General features: G+C 41.7%; 1 protein-coding gene across 1 annotated transcript; it reads left to right on the forward strand.

Moving 5' to 3' along the window:
* The first annotated feature begins 274 nt into the window (after positions 1-274).
* LOC123081530 (probable flavin-containing monooxygenase 1) lies at positions 275-3,767 on the forward strand. Its single transcript, XM_044504096.1, has 5 exons — positions 275-871; positions 958-1,198; positions 2,493-2,671; positions 2,929-3,281; positions 3,353-3,767. Exons 1-5 carry the CDS (start codon positions 395-397, stop codon positions 3,690-3,692), a joined length of 1,590 nt encoding a protein of 529 aa, XP_044360031.1. The 5' UTR covers positions 275-394; the 3' UTR covers positions 3,693-3,767.
* The last annotated feature ends 14,040 nt before the right edge of the window (positions 3,768-17,807 follow it).

Here is a 17,807-nt window from a genome sequence, read left to right on the forward strand (position 1 = left end):
GTGCGGTAAGCAATATAATGCTTCCAAAAATTATACTGGAACACAGGTATACTGCATGGCATTTTGTGCGTATGCTTGTATGTACTGCTGCCCCCACCCTGGGCCTAGCTTGCTCTTTCTTCTCTAGCTACGTTTCAGCAAAGAAAAGTAGATTTTCTAAGAGACGCAGTGGGAAGCTCACGTGCTCAAGAGCATCCCTAATCCTATAAATACGCCAACCCTTGTTCTCGTCGACACACAAGACACAACACAACACACAAGCCCTCCGCAAAGCCTAACAGCACCTCACGCTCTGCACCCCTTACGCCCGCAAGAAGTCGCCACAGCCCACCCATCCATCGAGCACCTCGCCACACAAACAGCCAGCTTCATCCAGCACCCCGGGTCGACGGCCATGGCGCAAGGACAAGCAGCACGGGCCACGAGGGAGGCCGTGCCTCCGGTGTCCCGTGTGGCCATCATCGGCGGCGGGATCAGCGGCCTGGCTGCGGCGAAGCAGATGGCGGCCTACGACCCCGTGGTGTTCGAGGCGACGCCGTCCGTCGGCGGGGTGTGGAAGCACTGTGTCTACCGCACCACGCGGCTGCAGACGCCGCGCCCGGACTACGAGTTCTCCGACTACTCCTGGAAGAACCGCGACGACCCGTCGTTCCCGACCCACACCGAGATCGTCGACTACCTCGAGGGCTACGCCGACGAGTTCGACCTCTGGCGCTACATCTCGTTTGAGTCCAAGGTGGTGGACATCAAATTGCTCGGCGGCGCCGAGGCCGGGTTCACCGAGCTGTGGAGCGGCACCGGCAAGGCTCCGCTCCGGGGCAAGCCCATGTGGGAGGTCGGCATCGTCACCGGCGACTCCAACACCGTTCAGGTACCAATATATACTTTGACATGTTTTGCATGCTTGTTTCGAGATAATTTGTATTCAATCGATCTCACGCGCACGGTAATCTGCAGTATTACAAGTTCGAGTTCGTGGTGATGTGCACGGGGAAGTACGGCGACGTGCCGCGGATGCCGGTGTTCCCGCCGGGGAAGGGGCCGGAGGTGTTCAAGGGGACGGTGATGCACTCGCTGGACTACTGCAAGCTGAACGAGGAGGAGACCGTTGAGCTGATGCGAGGCAAGAAGGTTGTGGTGGTTGGGTACAAGAAGAGCGCTATCGATCTAGCCAACGAATGTGCTCAGGCAAACCAAGGTGCGTAAAAGCATACTCCTCCTAGCTATGCATAGGAAAGATTTAACTTGGTTTGAACCAAAATTCTCCTAAAACATGGACAAAATTCAACATGGAACTACGCATGAAACTAGCAGCTAGCCAAGGCAGATAAGCCATCGTACTCGTGTAAACGCGTGTATACGAGGAAATCGTAGAAAAATAATATGCCAAGCATGTTCACACAGAGCCGAACAAAACAAAAAACAGGATACTAATAAATATTGTGAAAGCGCCCCATCATTCGATGAAGTGGATGTCTGAATAATGCATAACCATATTTGGTGACATATGCCTTGGCGATTTGGGAGAGTCGGAAACTCTGTTCCGGAAAAGGTCACTCTTGTCCTAACCCTTTTTTTTGACCTTGTCTCAACAGCCTATCCTAGCCTAGGCAGGTCTCTTGCATTTGCATGTTCAATGTACACTAGACATAATTAGGACAGTGCTCATGCATTGGCTCTTAATACGTTATCATATGTACGGTAGTGATTTTTTTAGCGACAATTACCACAATGCATTGTCTGTTAAATGTTGTGTCCAGGTGATATTGCATTTAATTTATTTTGGAACCATATTTACATGTCCATCTTGTTGCCTCGTTATGGAGAGAAAGGAAAGGGTAAAAATTAGGAAAATAAGTCACACCAGATTAGAGCATTAATTACAGTACATGCAAAAATAAGTTATTCTTCACTAACAAATAACCCCCTCTCTCTTCTCTTTAAATACATTGCCAGCTAGGTATTTTACCTATCATACCGTAGACAAACATCAGGACTGTCCTTACTACTTGACTTTTCAACGTTCCTAGCTCCATGCATGAGCAATACTATATACTACTAGACTAGAACACACCAGTTGGGGTCAAAGAAAATTCTACGCGTCACTCAATCATATATGTACCAAAGTGTTTGCATGTTTGACTAGTAGTATAGCAGATTTGCAACAAAGATTATCTGCCGATCCAAACGAACCTTCCAAACTAGATTGTCCGCACGCATCACTCGTAGTACTAGCTAGTGGCCATGGCGTCCTAACGACCTGACTTGAGTATACATTTCAACAGTTCCTCAAAACAATAGTATAATCAGTGCTGGTACCGAACAGCCTGACGCTTGACCCGGCTAGTCATCTCTCGATTTAGAGCTCCTGAAATTAGTAGTAGGAGCAACTGGCTGTGTCGAGATTCCGTCGCGGAAACTAGAACTAGATCGAGATAAATGTTGACATGAATCGATCGATTAACCGATTGCGTTTGGTTGCTTGTTTGCAGGCGAGGGAGGGCAGGCGTGCACGATGCTGGTGCGGACCCTGCACTGGGTGGTGCCGTCCTACTCCATCTGGGGCTTGCCGTTCTTCCTCTTCTACTCCACACGCTTCTCTCAGCTCTTCTACGAGCGGCCCAACCAAGGGCTCTTCAGATCCCTCCTCTGCCGCCTCATGAGCCCACTGGTATGTTTTGACTCACACCGTGAAACTTGTACACGACACACATGCACGTATATGGGAAAAGATGTACGTAGAAGCGTACTATACGTTTGAACGTACGTAATACTCTACATCGGGACTCAAGAACATCCACGTGTGCATGCTCGAGACGTACCCCTTAATTTGTCACCGTCAACAAGAACATTACTGCACGAAGCAGACCAGCATGCACATCTCAATCTTGACAGCAACGTCTTGTTCTTTGAATTTTTGTGGTCCAGCGGTCAGGGGTGTCGAAGTTCATCGAGTCGTACCTGTCGTGGAAGCTGCCGCTGGCCAAGTACGGTCTGACGCCGGACCACCCCTTCGTCGAGGACTACGCCAGCTGCCAGATGGCCATCCTCCCGGAGGGCTTCTTCGACATGGCGGACCGTGGCCTCGTACGCTTCAAGAGAGCCTCCGCTGGGTGGTGCTTCTCCGAGAACGGAGTCGTCCTCGACGACGGCACCAAAGTGGAGGCGGACCTTGTCTTCCTCGCCACCGGCTTCGAGGGCAAGGAGAAGCTCCGCGAGGTCCTGCCAAAGCCCTTCCGCGACCTCGTCGTCGGCAAGTCTTCCATGATGCCGCTCTACCGGTACGTGCGATTATCTTTTGCTCCAACATATATGCATCGATCGATGCTGATGTACAAATTCCTTTTTGCAGTGGCACGATCCACCCGCTCATCCCGAACATGGCGTTCGTGGGGTTCGTGGAGAGCGTGTCGAACCTGCACACGTCGGAGCTGCGGTGCCGGTGGCTGTCGGGGCTGCTGGAGGGGCGGTTCGAGCTACCGTCCGTGATGGCCATGATGGGGCACGTCGCCGGCGAGGCCGACGCCATGCGCCGCACCACGCGGTTCTACCGCCGCCACTGCATCTCCACCTACAGCATCCACGACAGCGACGGCATGTGCGCCGACCTCGGCTCCGCCACGCTACGTAAGGGCAACTGGATCGCCGAGCTCTTTGCGCCATACAACAACAAGGACTACAAGGAACAGTAACTCATACTGCAGTGTATAATTCAACTTCTACGTCCCCTGTAGCTTTTTTGTGGATGTAACAATCGGATCTATATATGAGCATGCAATAAAATAAACCAGTTTTTTGGATGCGGCTAGTTCTCAGTCGACTAGGACTTAACCAAGTCTCAAGTCAATTGACACAACATGTAAAAAAATAAAATAAAAAACTGAAAAGAGCAATTAGCAAGACTGTCTTTTAATAATCTGGGCCCTCCCCAGCCCCAATCAATTAAGAAATAAATCACCAAGGTTATAACATCATCCAGACCAAAGAAAACGAAAAGAGTGTCTACTCATCAAAAGTTAGATCACATTTTAATGCAAATCACCAACACAACAAAGTTCAGACAACGGCCAACAGCAGGCCAGGGGGGCCATCCCTAGTAACTAGAGAACACAACATGGATGGACTCGTCTTCTTGAGGGTTTTGCTGCTGATATTCCAGTGTACTTCCCTCACAATGCGCACCATTTTCAACTGTCTCTTTCCAAAATACAGAGTCAAACCACATCTTATATTATATCAACCTGGCTCGAGAGCAAAAGGCGCCTTCAGATGCATCCACAACACCGTCTCATTGCAGGATACAAATTCAAACCACATCTTACATTATACCAGTCTGGCTCGAGAGCAAAAGGCGCCTTCAGACGCATCCACAACAGGGTCTGAAATTCCATCAGATGCCCCCTGTAAATCCTTGTACTGCTTTCTCCAACTTCTCAAATACTGATAAATCAGCCCAAGAACATGTTTCATAGAGATCCAGGAGCACCTATTAAAAACATTGGAGTTCATAAAATTTCATTGCCCCCACAGGACAACAGAAGAAACTACATTAGGATGTAAGCATCTTCTTTCACAAAGCCAGTGTTTTGCAACGGATTCAAAGTTATCAACAGAAACTTGAAACAAACTTTTAGCCTCTGCCCAAACCAGCCTAGCTACAATGCACTAAAAAAAAGATGGTATACCGATTCAATTTCTTTATGGTGCACACACTCTAAGGGCATATTCGGGACGAAGGAAGAGTGCATGAAAACCAAAGGAAACCGAATCCTACAGAACTGATTCATAGTTTGGCGTTCGGGATGAAGGAAACCTACGTTACTGTTCCACCGGAAAGTTTTCCTTACATGTGTTTTCACGGGAAAACAAACATCCGCTCCTGTCCCATTTTTCCGCGAGGGCCGAGGCATGCATGTAGGGACCCACATCATCTATAAAAAAACTTGATCTTTACACATTGAGGCCCACATACACAAACAAGCAAACAACTTCGGACCCACATTAGCTAAATTCGTGGGACTCCTTCTCCTGCGTCCAGAACACCAATCATGTAGTTTCTTGCAATGTTTTCACTTCCCATGTTTTGCATCTCTCTTCCTTTCCATTTCCTCTGTTTTTGTTTTAAACCAATGTTTTCGATTCCTCCGTCCCGAATAGGGCCTAAAGGCTTAGCAAACCCTCTTTTCCCGAGGTTATCACATTTCATGATTTTATTTTGTGAAAATAACCACAAAAAACCCAGAACCTTGGGGGAGGGGGGGGGGGGGGGGGGGGGGGGGGAGGGCTCTGATACTCCACACTGCCGGCAAGTACAAAGGTTGGACCTCCCTAAAGGTAACAACAACATATAGATAATTAGAAGTATAGATGCCCTTGGATTCATACTGGCAAATAAAAGAATCCTCATCCTTATTAAAGGATGTGAGCCTAAAGATATTGAGCAAATCCAGCCATTGGACCATTAGTTCATCTGAAAAATCCTCCTAAAGGTACAAGCTCATTAGCATCCCAAATGTCAGCACTAGTCTTATTTTTTCCATTGACCAAATAATACAGGTCCCAAAACTGAGTAGCTAGGGGGGGGGGAGGGACATTACCATGCCAGATATATGTATATTCCCAAAATCTAATCAAATTACCATTACCAACACACCATTTATACCCTACTCTGACAGCTTGTAAGGCCCACTGAAAGCTTTTCCAAAACTAAGAGGGGTGATTATCAAGGTAGCACAATATATTAGGATTTCTCGTATTATACTTGCTATCTAGTACTACTTTCCTACACAATGATCCTTCCCCTGCAAAATACCTCTTGTCCCAAGCCGCTATCAAACATATGTTCATGTCCTGTAAGTTAAGCATGCCCATACCACCAAACTCCTCCCTCATATAGATGGAAGGACAATTGTCCAAATGAATCTTATGGGCTACTTCACTATCACTCCACAGGGAATTGGCCATGTGAGAGTTAATAAAATTAATAGACCATTTAGGGATATAATGGAATGCTAGCTAAACAAGATCTAACTAAAGTAATGTTCCCAAATAAGAGAGAAGCTTGCCCCTCCAACCAACTATTCTGGCCAGGATCTTATTAGTAAAGATTGTAATCCTCTCTGCTTAGCTTATCAAAATAAAGAGGAATACCTAAATACTTGATAGGGAATTCACCACTGGAAAATATCTACAAAACCATCTAACTTACTGCCTTCCATATTAATCGGCACTAAAGAACTTTATGGTAATTAATTCCCATTCTAGATACTTGTTCAACACAAGTCAAAATCCATTTTAGGTTAAGAGTCACTCTATATCTTTTTCTAAGAAGAGTAGAGTATCATCGACATATTTTAATCACATGATCCTGTCACTAACCAACTCAGGGCATAATCCCCTAATCTGAGAAGCTTGAGAGCCTTTAACGGGCATCCTAGGGAAGACATCTACCACCCGATTAAATAGAAGAGGGGACAGGGGATAACCCTGTCTTAGCCCTTTTCCAGTAAGGAAAAAAATCACTTTTCTCTCCATTTAATTTGACTCCCACATAGCCACTTTGGGTTAAGCTTCTTATCCAAGCTAGCCACTTAGGACCAAAACCTCTACAAGCCAACAATTCATACAAAACATCTATATTGACCTTGTCATAGGGCTTCTCGTAATCTTTAAAACATTATTCCCTATCTCCTAAAGGAGTGCACAACATGCACAATTTCATGTGCAGTTACCACACTCTTCAGGATATACCTACCTCATCCTTGTTAGTGGATCGCCGATCCAGGTCCACCCGTACTAGGATCAAGGATTTGGCTCCAGAATCCCAAAACTGTACCGTGGATGGGTGAGAATTGGAGAAATACCGTGATACGTCTCCAACGTATCTATAATTTTTGATTGCTCCATGCTATATTATCTTCTGTTTTGGACATTATTGGGCTTTATTATTCACTTTTATATTATTTTTGGGACTAACCTATTAACCGGAGGCCCAACCCAGAATTGCTGTTTTTTGCCTATTTCAGAGTTTTGCAGAAAAAGAATATCAAACGGAATCCAAACGGAATGAAACCTTCGGGAACGTGATTTTCAGAACGAACATGATCCCGGAGACTTGGACCCTACATCAAGCAACCAACAGGGAAGCCACGAGGTAGGGGGCGCGCCTACCCCCCCCCCCCCCCAGGCGCGCCCTTCACCCTCGTGGCCCCCCTGTTGCTCCACCGACATACTCCTTCCTCCTATATATACCTACGTACCCCCAAACGATCAGAGATGGAGCCAAAACCCTAATTCCACCGCCGTAACTTTATGTATCCACGAGATCCCATCTTGGGGCCTGTTCCGGAGCTCTGCCGGAGGGGGCATCGATCATGGAGGGCTTCTACATCGACATCATAGCCTCGCCGATGATGTGTGAGTAGTTTACCTCAGACCTTCGGGTCCATAGTTATTAGGTAGATGGCTTCTTCTCTCTTTTTGGATCTCAATACAATGTTCTCCCCCTCTCCCGTGGAGATCTATTCGATGTAATCTTCTTTTGCGGTGTGTTTGTTGAGACCGATGAATTGTGGGTTTATGATCAAGTTTATCTATGAACAATATTTGAATCTTCTCTGAATTCTTTTATGTATGATTGGTTATCTTTGCAAGTCTCTTCGAATTATCAGTTTGGTTTGGCCTACTAGATTGATCTTTCTTGCAATGGGAGAAGTGCTTAGCTTTGGGTTCAATCTTGCGGTGTCCTTTCCCAGTGACAGTAGGGGCAGCAAGGCACGTATTGTATTGTTGCCATCAAGGATAACAAGATTGTTTTTTTTTTATCATATTGCATGAATTTATCCCTCTACATCATGTCATCTTGCTTAAAGCATTAATCTATTCTTATGAACTTAATACTCTAGATGCATGCTGGATAGCGGTCGATGTGTGGAGTAATAGTAGTAGATGCAGGCAGGAGTCGGTCTACTTGTCTCGGACGTGATGCCTATATACATGATCATACCTAGATATTCTCATAACTATGCTCAGTTCTGTCAATTGCTCAACAGTAATTTGTTCACCCACCGTAAAATACTTATGCTCTTGAGAGAAGCCACTAGTGAAACCTATGGCCCCCGGGTCTATCTTCCATCACATTAATCTTCCAACACTTAGTTATTTTCATTGCCTTATATTTTAGTTTGCATCTTTAACATAAAAATACCAAAAATATTATTTTATCATATCTATCAGATCTCACTCTCGTAAGTGACCGTGCAGGGATTGACAACCCCTTATCGCGTTGGTTGCGAGGATTTATTAGTTTTGTGTAGGTGCGAGGGACTCGCGTGTAGCCTCCTACTGGATTGATACCTTGGTTCTCAAAAACGGAGGGAAATACTTACGCTACTTTGCTGCATCACCTTTTCCTCTTCAAAGGAAAACCAACGCAGTGCTCGAGAGGTAGCAATAAGGATTTTTGGCGCCGTTGCCGGGGAGGTCTACGCAAAAGTCAACATACCAAGTACCCATCACAAACCCTTATCTCCCGCATTACATTATTAGCCATTTGCCTCTTATTTTCCTCTCCCCTACTTCACCCTTGCCGTTTTATTCGCCCTCTCTTTTCCGTTCACCTCTTTTCCGTTTGCTTGTCGTTATGTCTAAAATTGGGGAAACTATTGTCAATATGGACAATAGTAATAACATGGAAAATTCTGATGCTCCTGTTGAAGAACCCCTTGTCTTACATAAAAAAATTCTGAATTGGTAGTGGTAATATTATCGGAAAAGGGGTTATTCAAGATTTCTTTACTTGTGCCGGTGCTTTGCCTTCTATGGGCAGTTCCATTCTTCATAGAACTAGTAGTCTTGCGGACGCTATTGCCATGCTTATAGTTGAACTTGAAAGGAAATTTATGCACTTGCACCCTTGCATACAAAGGATTTTCTTAGAATTTTCTAATATAGATCACTCTTCTGTTAAGCGTGCCGCTACTATCTTTTTGGCTCATGAGTTCAGATTTATTATAAAAGAAGCCAAAGAAATCTTTGCGCATTATAGGATGGACGCTGGCCGTCCTCCCATAGAGGCTATCCTCTTTGATCAAGAAAAAATAAAGCGTTTTCAATCTCTAGACTATGTTGCTTTCAATGAAAACCTTAGAAAAAAGGTCCCTACCAATGTTCTAATTGATAGAATTTCTGAACTTAATGATGATTTGGATATTCTAAATAATGAGCTAGGATATTCTCTTGAGTATAGGCTCACAAAGTTCTGTCAAAAAAATGCTTATAATGATGAATTGGTTGGGCAATACGAAGGGCCGAAAGAGGAACCTATACCTTCTAAAATTGATCTTGGGGACTTTTGTCCCATTAAATTTAGCCCTTTTGATTACTTTTACTTGCCTCAAAGGAAACTTGCTGCTGAACGTAGGGAATATGAAATGGGTTTTAATGATCTATCCTATTACTATGGCAATACCCAGATTTATCCTTGCTTTTTATGCTTAGCTAGGGGCGTTAAACGATAGCGCTTGTTGGGAGGCAACCCAATTTTATTTTTATTCCTTGCTTTTTGCTCCTGTTTAGTAATAAATAATTTATCTAGCCTCTATTTTGGTTGTGTTTTTTCTGTTTAATTAGTGTTTGTGCCAAGTAGAACCATTGAGAAGACTTGGGGAAAGTCTTGTTAATCTTGCTGTAAAAAACAGAAACTTTAGCGCTCACGAGAACTGCTGCCATTTTTATTTGGAAAGTGATATTTAGTTAATTCTTTATGAAGATGATTAATAGATAAATTCCTCACGTCCAGAAATTTATTTTAGAATTTTTGGGGTTCCATATCTTGCGCTAGCTACAGATTACTACAGACTATTCTGTTTTTGACAGATTCTGTTTTTCGTGTGTTGTTTGCTTATTTTGATGAATCTATGGCTAGTAAAATAGTTTATAAACCATAGAGAAGTTGGAACACAGTAGGTTTAAAACCAATATAAATAAAGAATGATTTCATTACAGTACCTTGAAGTGGTGTTTTGTCTCTTTCCTAACGGAGCTCACGAGATTTTCTACTTTAAGTTTTGTGTTGTGAAGTTTTCAAGTTTGGGTAAGGATTTGATAAATTATGGAACAAGGAGTGGCAAGAGCCTAAGCTTGGGGATGACCATGGCACCCCAAGATAATCTAAGGACAACAAAAAGGTAAATCTTGGGGATGCCCCGGAAGGCATCCCCTCTTTCGTCTACTTCTATCGGTAACTTTACTTGGAGCTATATTTTTATTCACCGCATGATATGTGTTCTGCTTGGAGCATCTTGTATGATCTTAGTCTTTGCTTTTTAGTTTACCACAATCATCTTTGCTGTACACACCTTTTGAGAGAGAGACACATGATTCGGAAATTATTAGAATACTCTATGTGCTTCACTTATATCTTTTGAGTTATATAGTTTTGCTCTAGTACTTCACTTATATCTTTTAGAGCATGGTGGTGGATTTGTTTTATAGAAACTATTGATCTCTCATGCTTCACTTAGATTAGTTTGAGAGTCTTAAATATCATGGTAATTTGCTTAAATAATCCTAATATGCCAGGTATTCAAGATTAGTAAAAACTTTCTTATGAGTGTTTTGAGTACTAAGAGAAGTTTGTTGCTTGATGATTGTTTTGAGATATGGAGGTAGTGATATTAAAGTTGTGCTAGTTGAGTAGTTGTTAATTTGAGAAATACTTGTGTTGAAGTTTGCAAGTCCCGTAGCATGCACGTATGGTAAACGTTATGTAAAAAATTTGAAACATGAGGTGTTCTTTGATTGTCCTCCTTATGAGTGGCGGTCGGGGACGAGCGATGGTCTTTTCCTACCAATCTATCCCCCTACGAGCATGCGCGTAGTTCTTGGTTTTTGATGACTTGTAGATTTTTGCAATAAGTATGTGAGTTCTTTATGACTAATGTTGAGTCCATGGATTATACGCACTCTCACCTTTCCATCATTGCTAGCCTCTTCGGTACCGTGCATTGCCCGTTCTCACATTGAGAGTTGGTGCAAACTTCTCCGGTGCATCCAAACCCCGTGATATGATACGCTCTTTCACACATAAACCTCCTTATATGTTCCTCAAAACAGCCACCATACCTACCTATTATGGCATTTCCATAGCCATTTCGAGATATATTGCCATGCAACTTTTCACCATCCCGTTTATCATGACACGTTCATCATTGTCATATTGTTTAGCATGATCATGTAGTTGACATAGTATTTGTGGCAAAGCCACCGTTCATAATTCTTTCATACATGTCACTCTTGGTTCATTGCATATCCCGGTACACTGCCGGAGGCATTCATATAGAGTCATACCTTGTTCTAGTATCGAGTTTTAATCATTAAGTTGTAAATAAATAGAAGTGTGATGATCATCATTTAATAGAGAATTGTCCCAATATTAAAAAAAGAGAAAGGCCAAAAAAGAGGGCCCAAAAAAGAAGAACAAAATTAAAGGGACAATGCTACTATCTTTTTTTTGCACACTTGTGCTTCAAAGTAGCACCATGATCTTCATGATAGAGAGTCTCTTGTTTTGTCACTTTCATATACTAGTGGGAATTTTTCATTATAGAACTTGGCTTGTATATTCCAACAATGGGCCTCCTCAAGTGCCCTAGGTCTTCGTGAGCAAGCAAGTTGGATGCACACACACTAGTTTCTTTTGTTGAGCTTTCATACATTTATAGCTCTAATGCATCCGTTGCATGGCAATCCCTATTCCTTGCATTAACATCAATCGATGGGCATCTCCATAGCTCATTGATTAGCCTCGTTCATGTGAGACTTTCTCCTTTTTTGTCTTCTCCACATAACCCCCATCATTATACTCTATTCCACCCATAGTGCTATATCCATGGCTCACGCTCATGTATTGCGTGAAGGTTTATAAAGTTTGAGATTACTAAAGTATGAAACAATTTCTTGGCTTGTCATCGGGGTTGTGCATGATTAGAGCATTCTTGTGTGACAAAAATGGAGCATGAGTAAACTATATGATTTTGTAGGGATGAACTTTCTTTGGTCATGTTATTTTGAGAAGACATAATTGCTTAGTTAGTATGCTTGAAGTATTATTATTTCTATGTCAATATTAAACTTTTATCTTGAATCTTTCGGACCTGAATATTCATGCCACAATTAAGTAGAATTACATTGAAATTATGCCTAGTAGCATTCCACATCAAAAATTCTATTTTTATCATTTACCTACTCGAGGACGAGCAGGAATTAAGCTTGGGGATGCTTGATACGTCTCCAACGTATCTATAATTTTTGATTGCTCCATGCTATATTATCTTCTGTTTTGGACATTATTGGGCTTTATTATTCACTTTTATATTATTTTTGGGACTAACCTATTAACTGGAGGCCCAGCCCAGAATTGCTGTTTTTGCCTATTTTAGAGTTTTGCAGAAAAAGAATATCAAACGGAGTCCAAACGGAATGAAACCTTCGGGAACGTGATTTTCGGAACGAACATGATCCAGGAGACTTGGACCCTACGTCAAGCAACCAACAGGGAAGCCACGAGGTAGGGGGGCGCTCCTACCCCCCAGGCGCGCCCTCCACCCTCATGGGCCCCCTGTTGCTCCACCGACGTACTCCTTCCTCCTATATATACTTCCGTACCCCCAAACGATCAGAGACGGAGCAAAAAACCCTAATTCCACCGCCGTAACTTTCTGTATCCACGAGATCCCATCTTGGGGCCTGTTCCGGAGCTCCGCCGAAGGGGGCATCGATCACGGAGGGCTTCTACATCAACACCATAACCTCGCCGATGATGTGTGAGTAGTTTACCTCAGACCTTCGGGTCCATAGTTATTAGGTAGATGGCTTCTTCTCTCTTTTTGGATCTCAATACAATGTTCTCCCCCTCTCCCGTGGAGATCTATTCGATGTAATCTCCTTTTGCGGTGTGTTTGTTGAGACCGATGAATTGTGGGTTTATGATCAAGTTTACCTATGAACAATATTTGAATCTTCTCTGAATTCTTTTATGTATGATTGGTTATCTTTGCAAGTCTCTTCGAATTATCAGTTTGGTTTGGCCTACTAGATTGTTCTTTCTTGCAATGGGAGAAGTGCTTAGCTTTGGGTTCAATCTTGCGGTGTCCTTTCCCAGTGACAGTAGGGGCAGCAAGGCACGTATTGTATTGTTGTCATCGAGGATAACAAGATGTTTTTTTTATCATATTGCATGAATTTATCCCTCTACATCATGTCATCTTGCTTAAAGCGTTAATCTATTCTTATGAACTTAATACTCTAGATGCATGCTGGATAGCGGTCGATGTGTGGAGTAATAGTAGTAGATGCAGGCAGGAGTCGGTCTACTTGTCTCGGATGTGATGCCTATATACATGATCATACCTAGATATTCTCATAACTATGCTCAGTTCTGTCAATTGCTCAACAGTAATTTGTTCACCCATCGTAAAATACTTATGCTCTTGAGAGAAGCCACTAGTGAAACCTATGCCCCCAGGTCTATCTTCCATGATATTAATCTTCCAACACTTAGTTATTTTCATTGCCTTTTATTTTAGTTTGCATCTTTATCATAAAAATACCAAAAAAATTATTTTATCATATCTATCAGATCTCACTCTCGTAAGTGACCGTGTAGGGATTGACAACCCCTTATCGCGTTGGTTGCGAGGATTTATTTGTTTTGTGTAGGTGCGAGGGACTCGCGTGTAGCCTCCTACTGGATTGATACCTTGGTTCTCAAAAACTGAGGGAAATACTTACGCTACTTTGCTGCATCACCTTTTCCTCTTCAAGGAAAAACCAACGCAGTGCTTGAGAGGTAGCAAGAAGGATTTCTGGTGCCGTTGCCAGGGAGGTCTACGCAAAAGTCAACATACCAAGTACCCATCACAAACCCCTATCTCCCGCATTACATTATTATCCATTTGCCTCTCATTTTCCTTTCCCCCACTTCACCCTTGCCGTTTTATTCGCCCTCTCTTTTCCGTTCACCTCTTTTCCGTTTGCTTGTCATTATGTCTAAAATTGGGAAAACTATTGTCAATATGGACAATAGTAATAACATGGAAAATTCTGATGCTCCTGCTGAAGAACCCCTTATCTTACATAAAAAAAATCCGAATTGGTAGTGGTAATATTATCGGAAAAGGGGTTATTCAAGATTTCTTTACTTGTGCCGGTGCTTTGACTTCTATGGGCAGTTCCATTCTTCATAGAACTAGTAGTCTTGTGGACAATATTGCCATGCTTATAGTTGAACTTGAAAGGAAATTTATGCACTTGCACCCTTACATACAAAGGATTTTCTTAGAATTTTCTAATATAGAGCACTCTTCTGTTAAGCTTGTCGCTACTATCTTTTTGGCTCATGAGTTCAGATTTATTATAAAAGAAGCCAAAGAAATATTTGCGCATTATAGGGTGGACGCTGGCCGTCCTCCCATAGAGGCTATCCTCTTTGATCAAGAAAAAATAAAGCGTTTTCAATCTCTAGACTATGTTGCTTTCAATGAAAACCTTAGAAAAAAGGTCCCTACCAATGTTCTAATTGATAGAATTTCTGAACTTAATGATGATTTGGCTATTCTAAATAATGAGCTAGGATATTCTCTCGAGTATAGGCTCACAAAGTTCTGTCAAAAAAATGCTTATAATGATGAATTGGTTGTGCAATACGAAGGGCCGAAAGAGGAACCTATACCTCCTAAAATTGATCTTGGGGACTTTTGTGCCATTAAATTTAGCCCTTTTGATTACTTTTACTTGCCTCAAAGGAAACTTGCTGCTGAACGTAGGGAATATGAAATGAGGTTTAATGATCTATCCTACTACTATGGCAATACCTAGATCTATCCTTGCTTTTATGCTTAGCTAGGGGCGTTAAACGATAGCGCTTGTTGGGAGGCAACCCAATTTTATTTTTATTCCTTGCTTTTTGCTCCTGTTTAGTAATAAATAATTTATCTAGCCTCTGTTTTGGTTGTGTTTTTTGTGTTTAATTAGTGTTTGTGCCAGGTAGAACCATTGGGAAGACTTGGGGAAAGTCTTGTTAATTTTGCTGTAAAAATAGAAACTTTAACGCTCACGAGAACTGCTGCCATTTTTATTTGGAAAGTGATATTTAGTTAATTCTTTCTGAAGATGATTAATAGATAAATTCCTCACGTCCAGCAATTTATTTTAGCATTTTTGGGGTTCCTTATCTTGCGCTAGCTACAGATTACTATAGACTGTTCTGTTTTTGACAGATTCTATTTTTCGTGTGTAGTTTGCTTATTTTGATGAATCTATGGCTAGTAAAATAGTTTATAAACCATAGAGAAGTTGGAATACAGTAGGTTTAAAACCAATATAAATAAAGAATGAGTTCATTACAGTACCTTTAAGTGGTGTTTTGTTTTCTTTCGCTAACGGAGCTCACGAGATTTTCTACTTTAAGTTTTGTGTTGTGAAGTTTTCAAGTTTGGGTAAGGATTTGATGGATTATGGAACAAGGAGTGGCAAGAGCCTAATCTTGGGGATGCCCATGGCACCCCCATGATAATCTAAGGACAACAAAAAGCTAAAGCTTGGGGATGCCCCGGAAGGCATCCCCTCTTTCGTCTACTTTAGTCGGTAACTTTACTTGGAGCTATATTTTTATTCACCACATGATATGTGTTTTGCTTGGAGCGTCTTGTATGATTTTAGTCTTTGCTTTTTAGTTTACCAAAATCATCTTTGCTGTACTCACCTTTTGAGAGAGAGAGACATGATTCAGAAATTATTAGAATACTCTATGTGCTTCACTTATATCTTTTGAGTTATATAGTTTTGCTCTAGTACTTTACTTATATCTTTTAGAGCATGGTGGTGGATTTGTTTTATAGAAACTATTGATATCTTATGCTTCACTTAGATTATTTTGAGAGTCTTAAATAGCATGGTAATTTGCTTAAATAATCCTAATATGACAGGTATTCAAGATTAGTAAAAACTTTCTTATGAGTGTTTTGAGTACTAAGAGAAGTTTGATGCTTGATAATTGTTTTGAGATATGGAGGTAGTGATATTAAAGTTGTGCTAGTTGAGTAGTTGTTAATTTGAGAAATATTTGTGTTGAAGTGTGCAAGTCCCGTAGCATGCACGTATGGTAAACGTTATGTAAAAAATTTGAAACATGAGGTGTTCTTTGATTGTCCTCCTTATGAGTGGCGGTCGGGGACGAGCGTTGGTCTTTTCCTACCAATCTATACCCCTACGAGCATGCGCGTAGTGCTTCATTTTTGATGACTTTTAGATTTTTGCAATAAGTATGTGAGTTCTTTATGACTAATGTTGAGTCCATGGATTATACACACTCTCACCTTTCCATCATTGCTAGCCTCTTCGGTACCGTGCATTGCCCGTTCTCACATTGAGAGTTGGTGCAAACTTCGCCTGTGCATCCAAACCCCGTGATATGATACACTCTTTCACACATAAACCTCCTTATATGTTCCTCAAAACAGCCACCATACCTACCTATTATGACATTTCCATAGCCATTTTGAGATATATTGCCATGCAACTTTCCACCATCCCGTTTATCATGACATGTTCATCATTGTCATATTGTTTAGCATGATCATGTAGTTGACATAGTATTTGTGGCAAAGCCACCGTTCATAATTCTTTCATACATATCACTCTTGGTTCATTGCATAGCCCGGTACACCGCCGGAGGCATTCATATAGAGTCATACCTTGTTCTAGTATCGAGTTGTAATCATTAAGTTGTAAATAAATAGAAGTGTGATGATCATCATTTAATAGAGCATTGTCCCAATATTAATAAAAGAGAAAGGCCAAAAAAGAGGGCCCAAAAAAGAAGAAGAAAATAAAAGGGACAATGCTACTATCTTTTTTTGCACACTTGTGCTTCAAAGTAGCACCATGATCTTCATGATAGAGAGTCTCTTGTTTTGCCACTTTCATATACTAGTGGGAATTTTTCATTATAGAAATTGGCTTGTATATTCCAACAATGGGCCTCCTCAAGTGCCCTAGGTCTTCGTGAGCAAGCAAGTTGGATGCACACCCACTAGTTTCTTTTGTTGAGCTTTCATACATTTATAGCTCTAATGCATCCGTTGCATGGCAATCCCTATTCCTTGCATTAACATCAATCGATGGGCATCTCCATAGCTCATTGATTAGCCTCGTTCATGTGAGACTTTCTCCTTTTTTGTCTTCTCCACATAACCCCCATCATTATACTCTATTCCACCCATAGTGCTATATCCATGGCTCACGCTCATGTATTGCGTGAAGGTTTATAAAGTTTGAGATTACAAAAGTATGAAACAATTGCTTGGCTTGTCATCAGGGTTGTGCATGATTAGAGCATTCTTGTGTGACGAAAATGGAGCATGAGTAAACTATATGATTTTGTAGGGATGAACTTTCTTTGGCCATGTTATTTTGAGAAGACATAATTGCTTAGTTAGTATGCTTGAAGTATTATTATTTCTATGTCAATATTAAACATGAGTACGAAAATGGAGCATGAGTAAACTATATAATTGTGCATGATTAGAGCATTCGGTGTAGTCTAGATTATTGACTCTAGTGCAAGTGGGAGACTGAAGGAAATATGCCCTAGAGGCAATAATAAAGTTATTATTTATTTCCTTATGTCATGATAAATGTTTATTATTCATGCTAGAATTGTATTAATGGGAAACGTAATACTTGTGTGAATACATAGACAAACAAAGTGTCACTAGTATGCCTCTACTTGAGTAGCTCATTAATCG

This window comes from Triticum aestivum, chromosome 4A (genome assembly GCF_018294505.1).
Source record: "Triticum aestivum cultivar Chinese Spring chromosome 4A, IWGSC CS RefSeq v2.1, whole genome shotgun sequence".
In the NCBI taxonomy this organism is placed as follows: Eukaryota; Viridiplantae; Streptophyta; class Magnoliopsida; order Poales; family Poaceae; genus Triticum; species Triticum aestivum.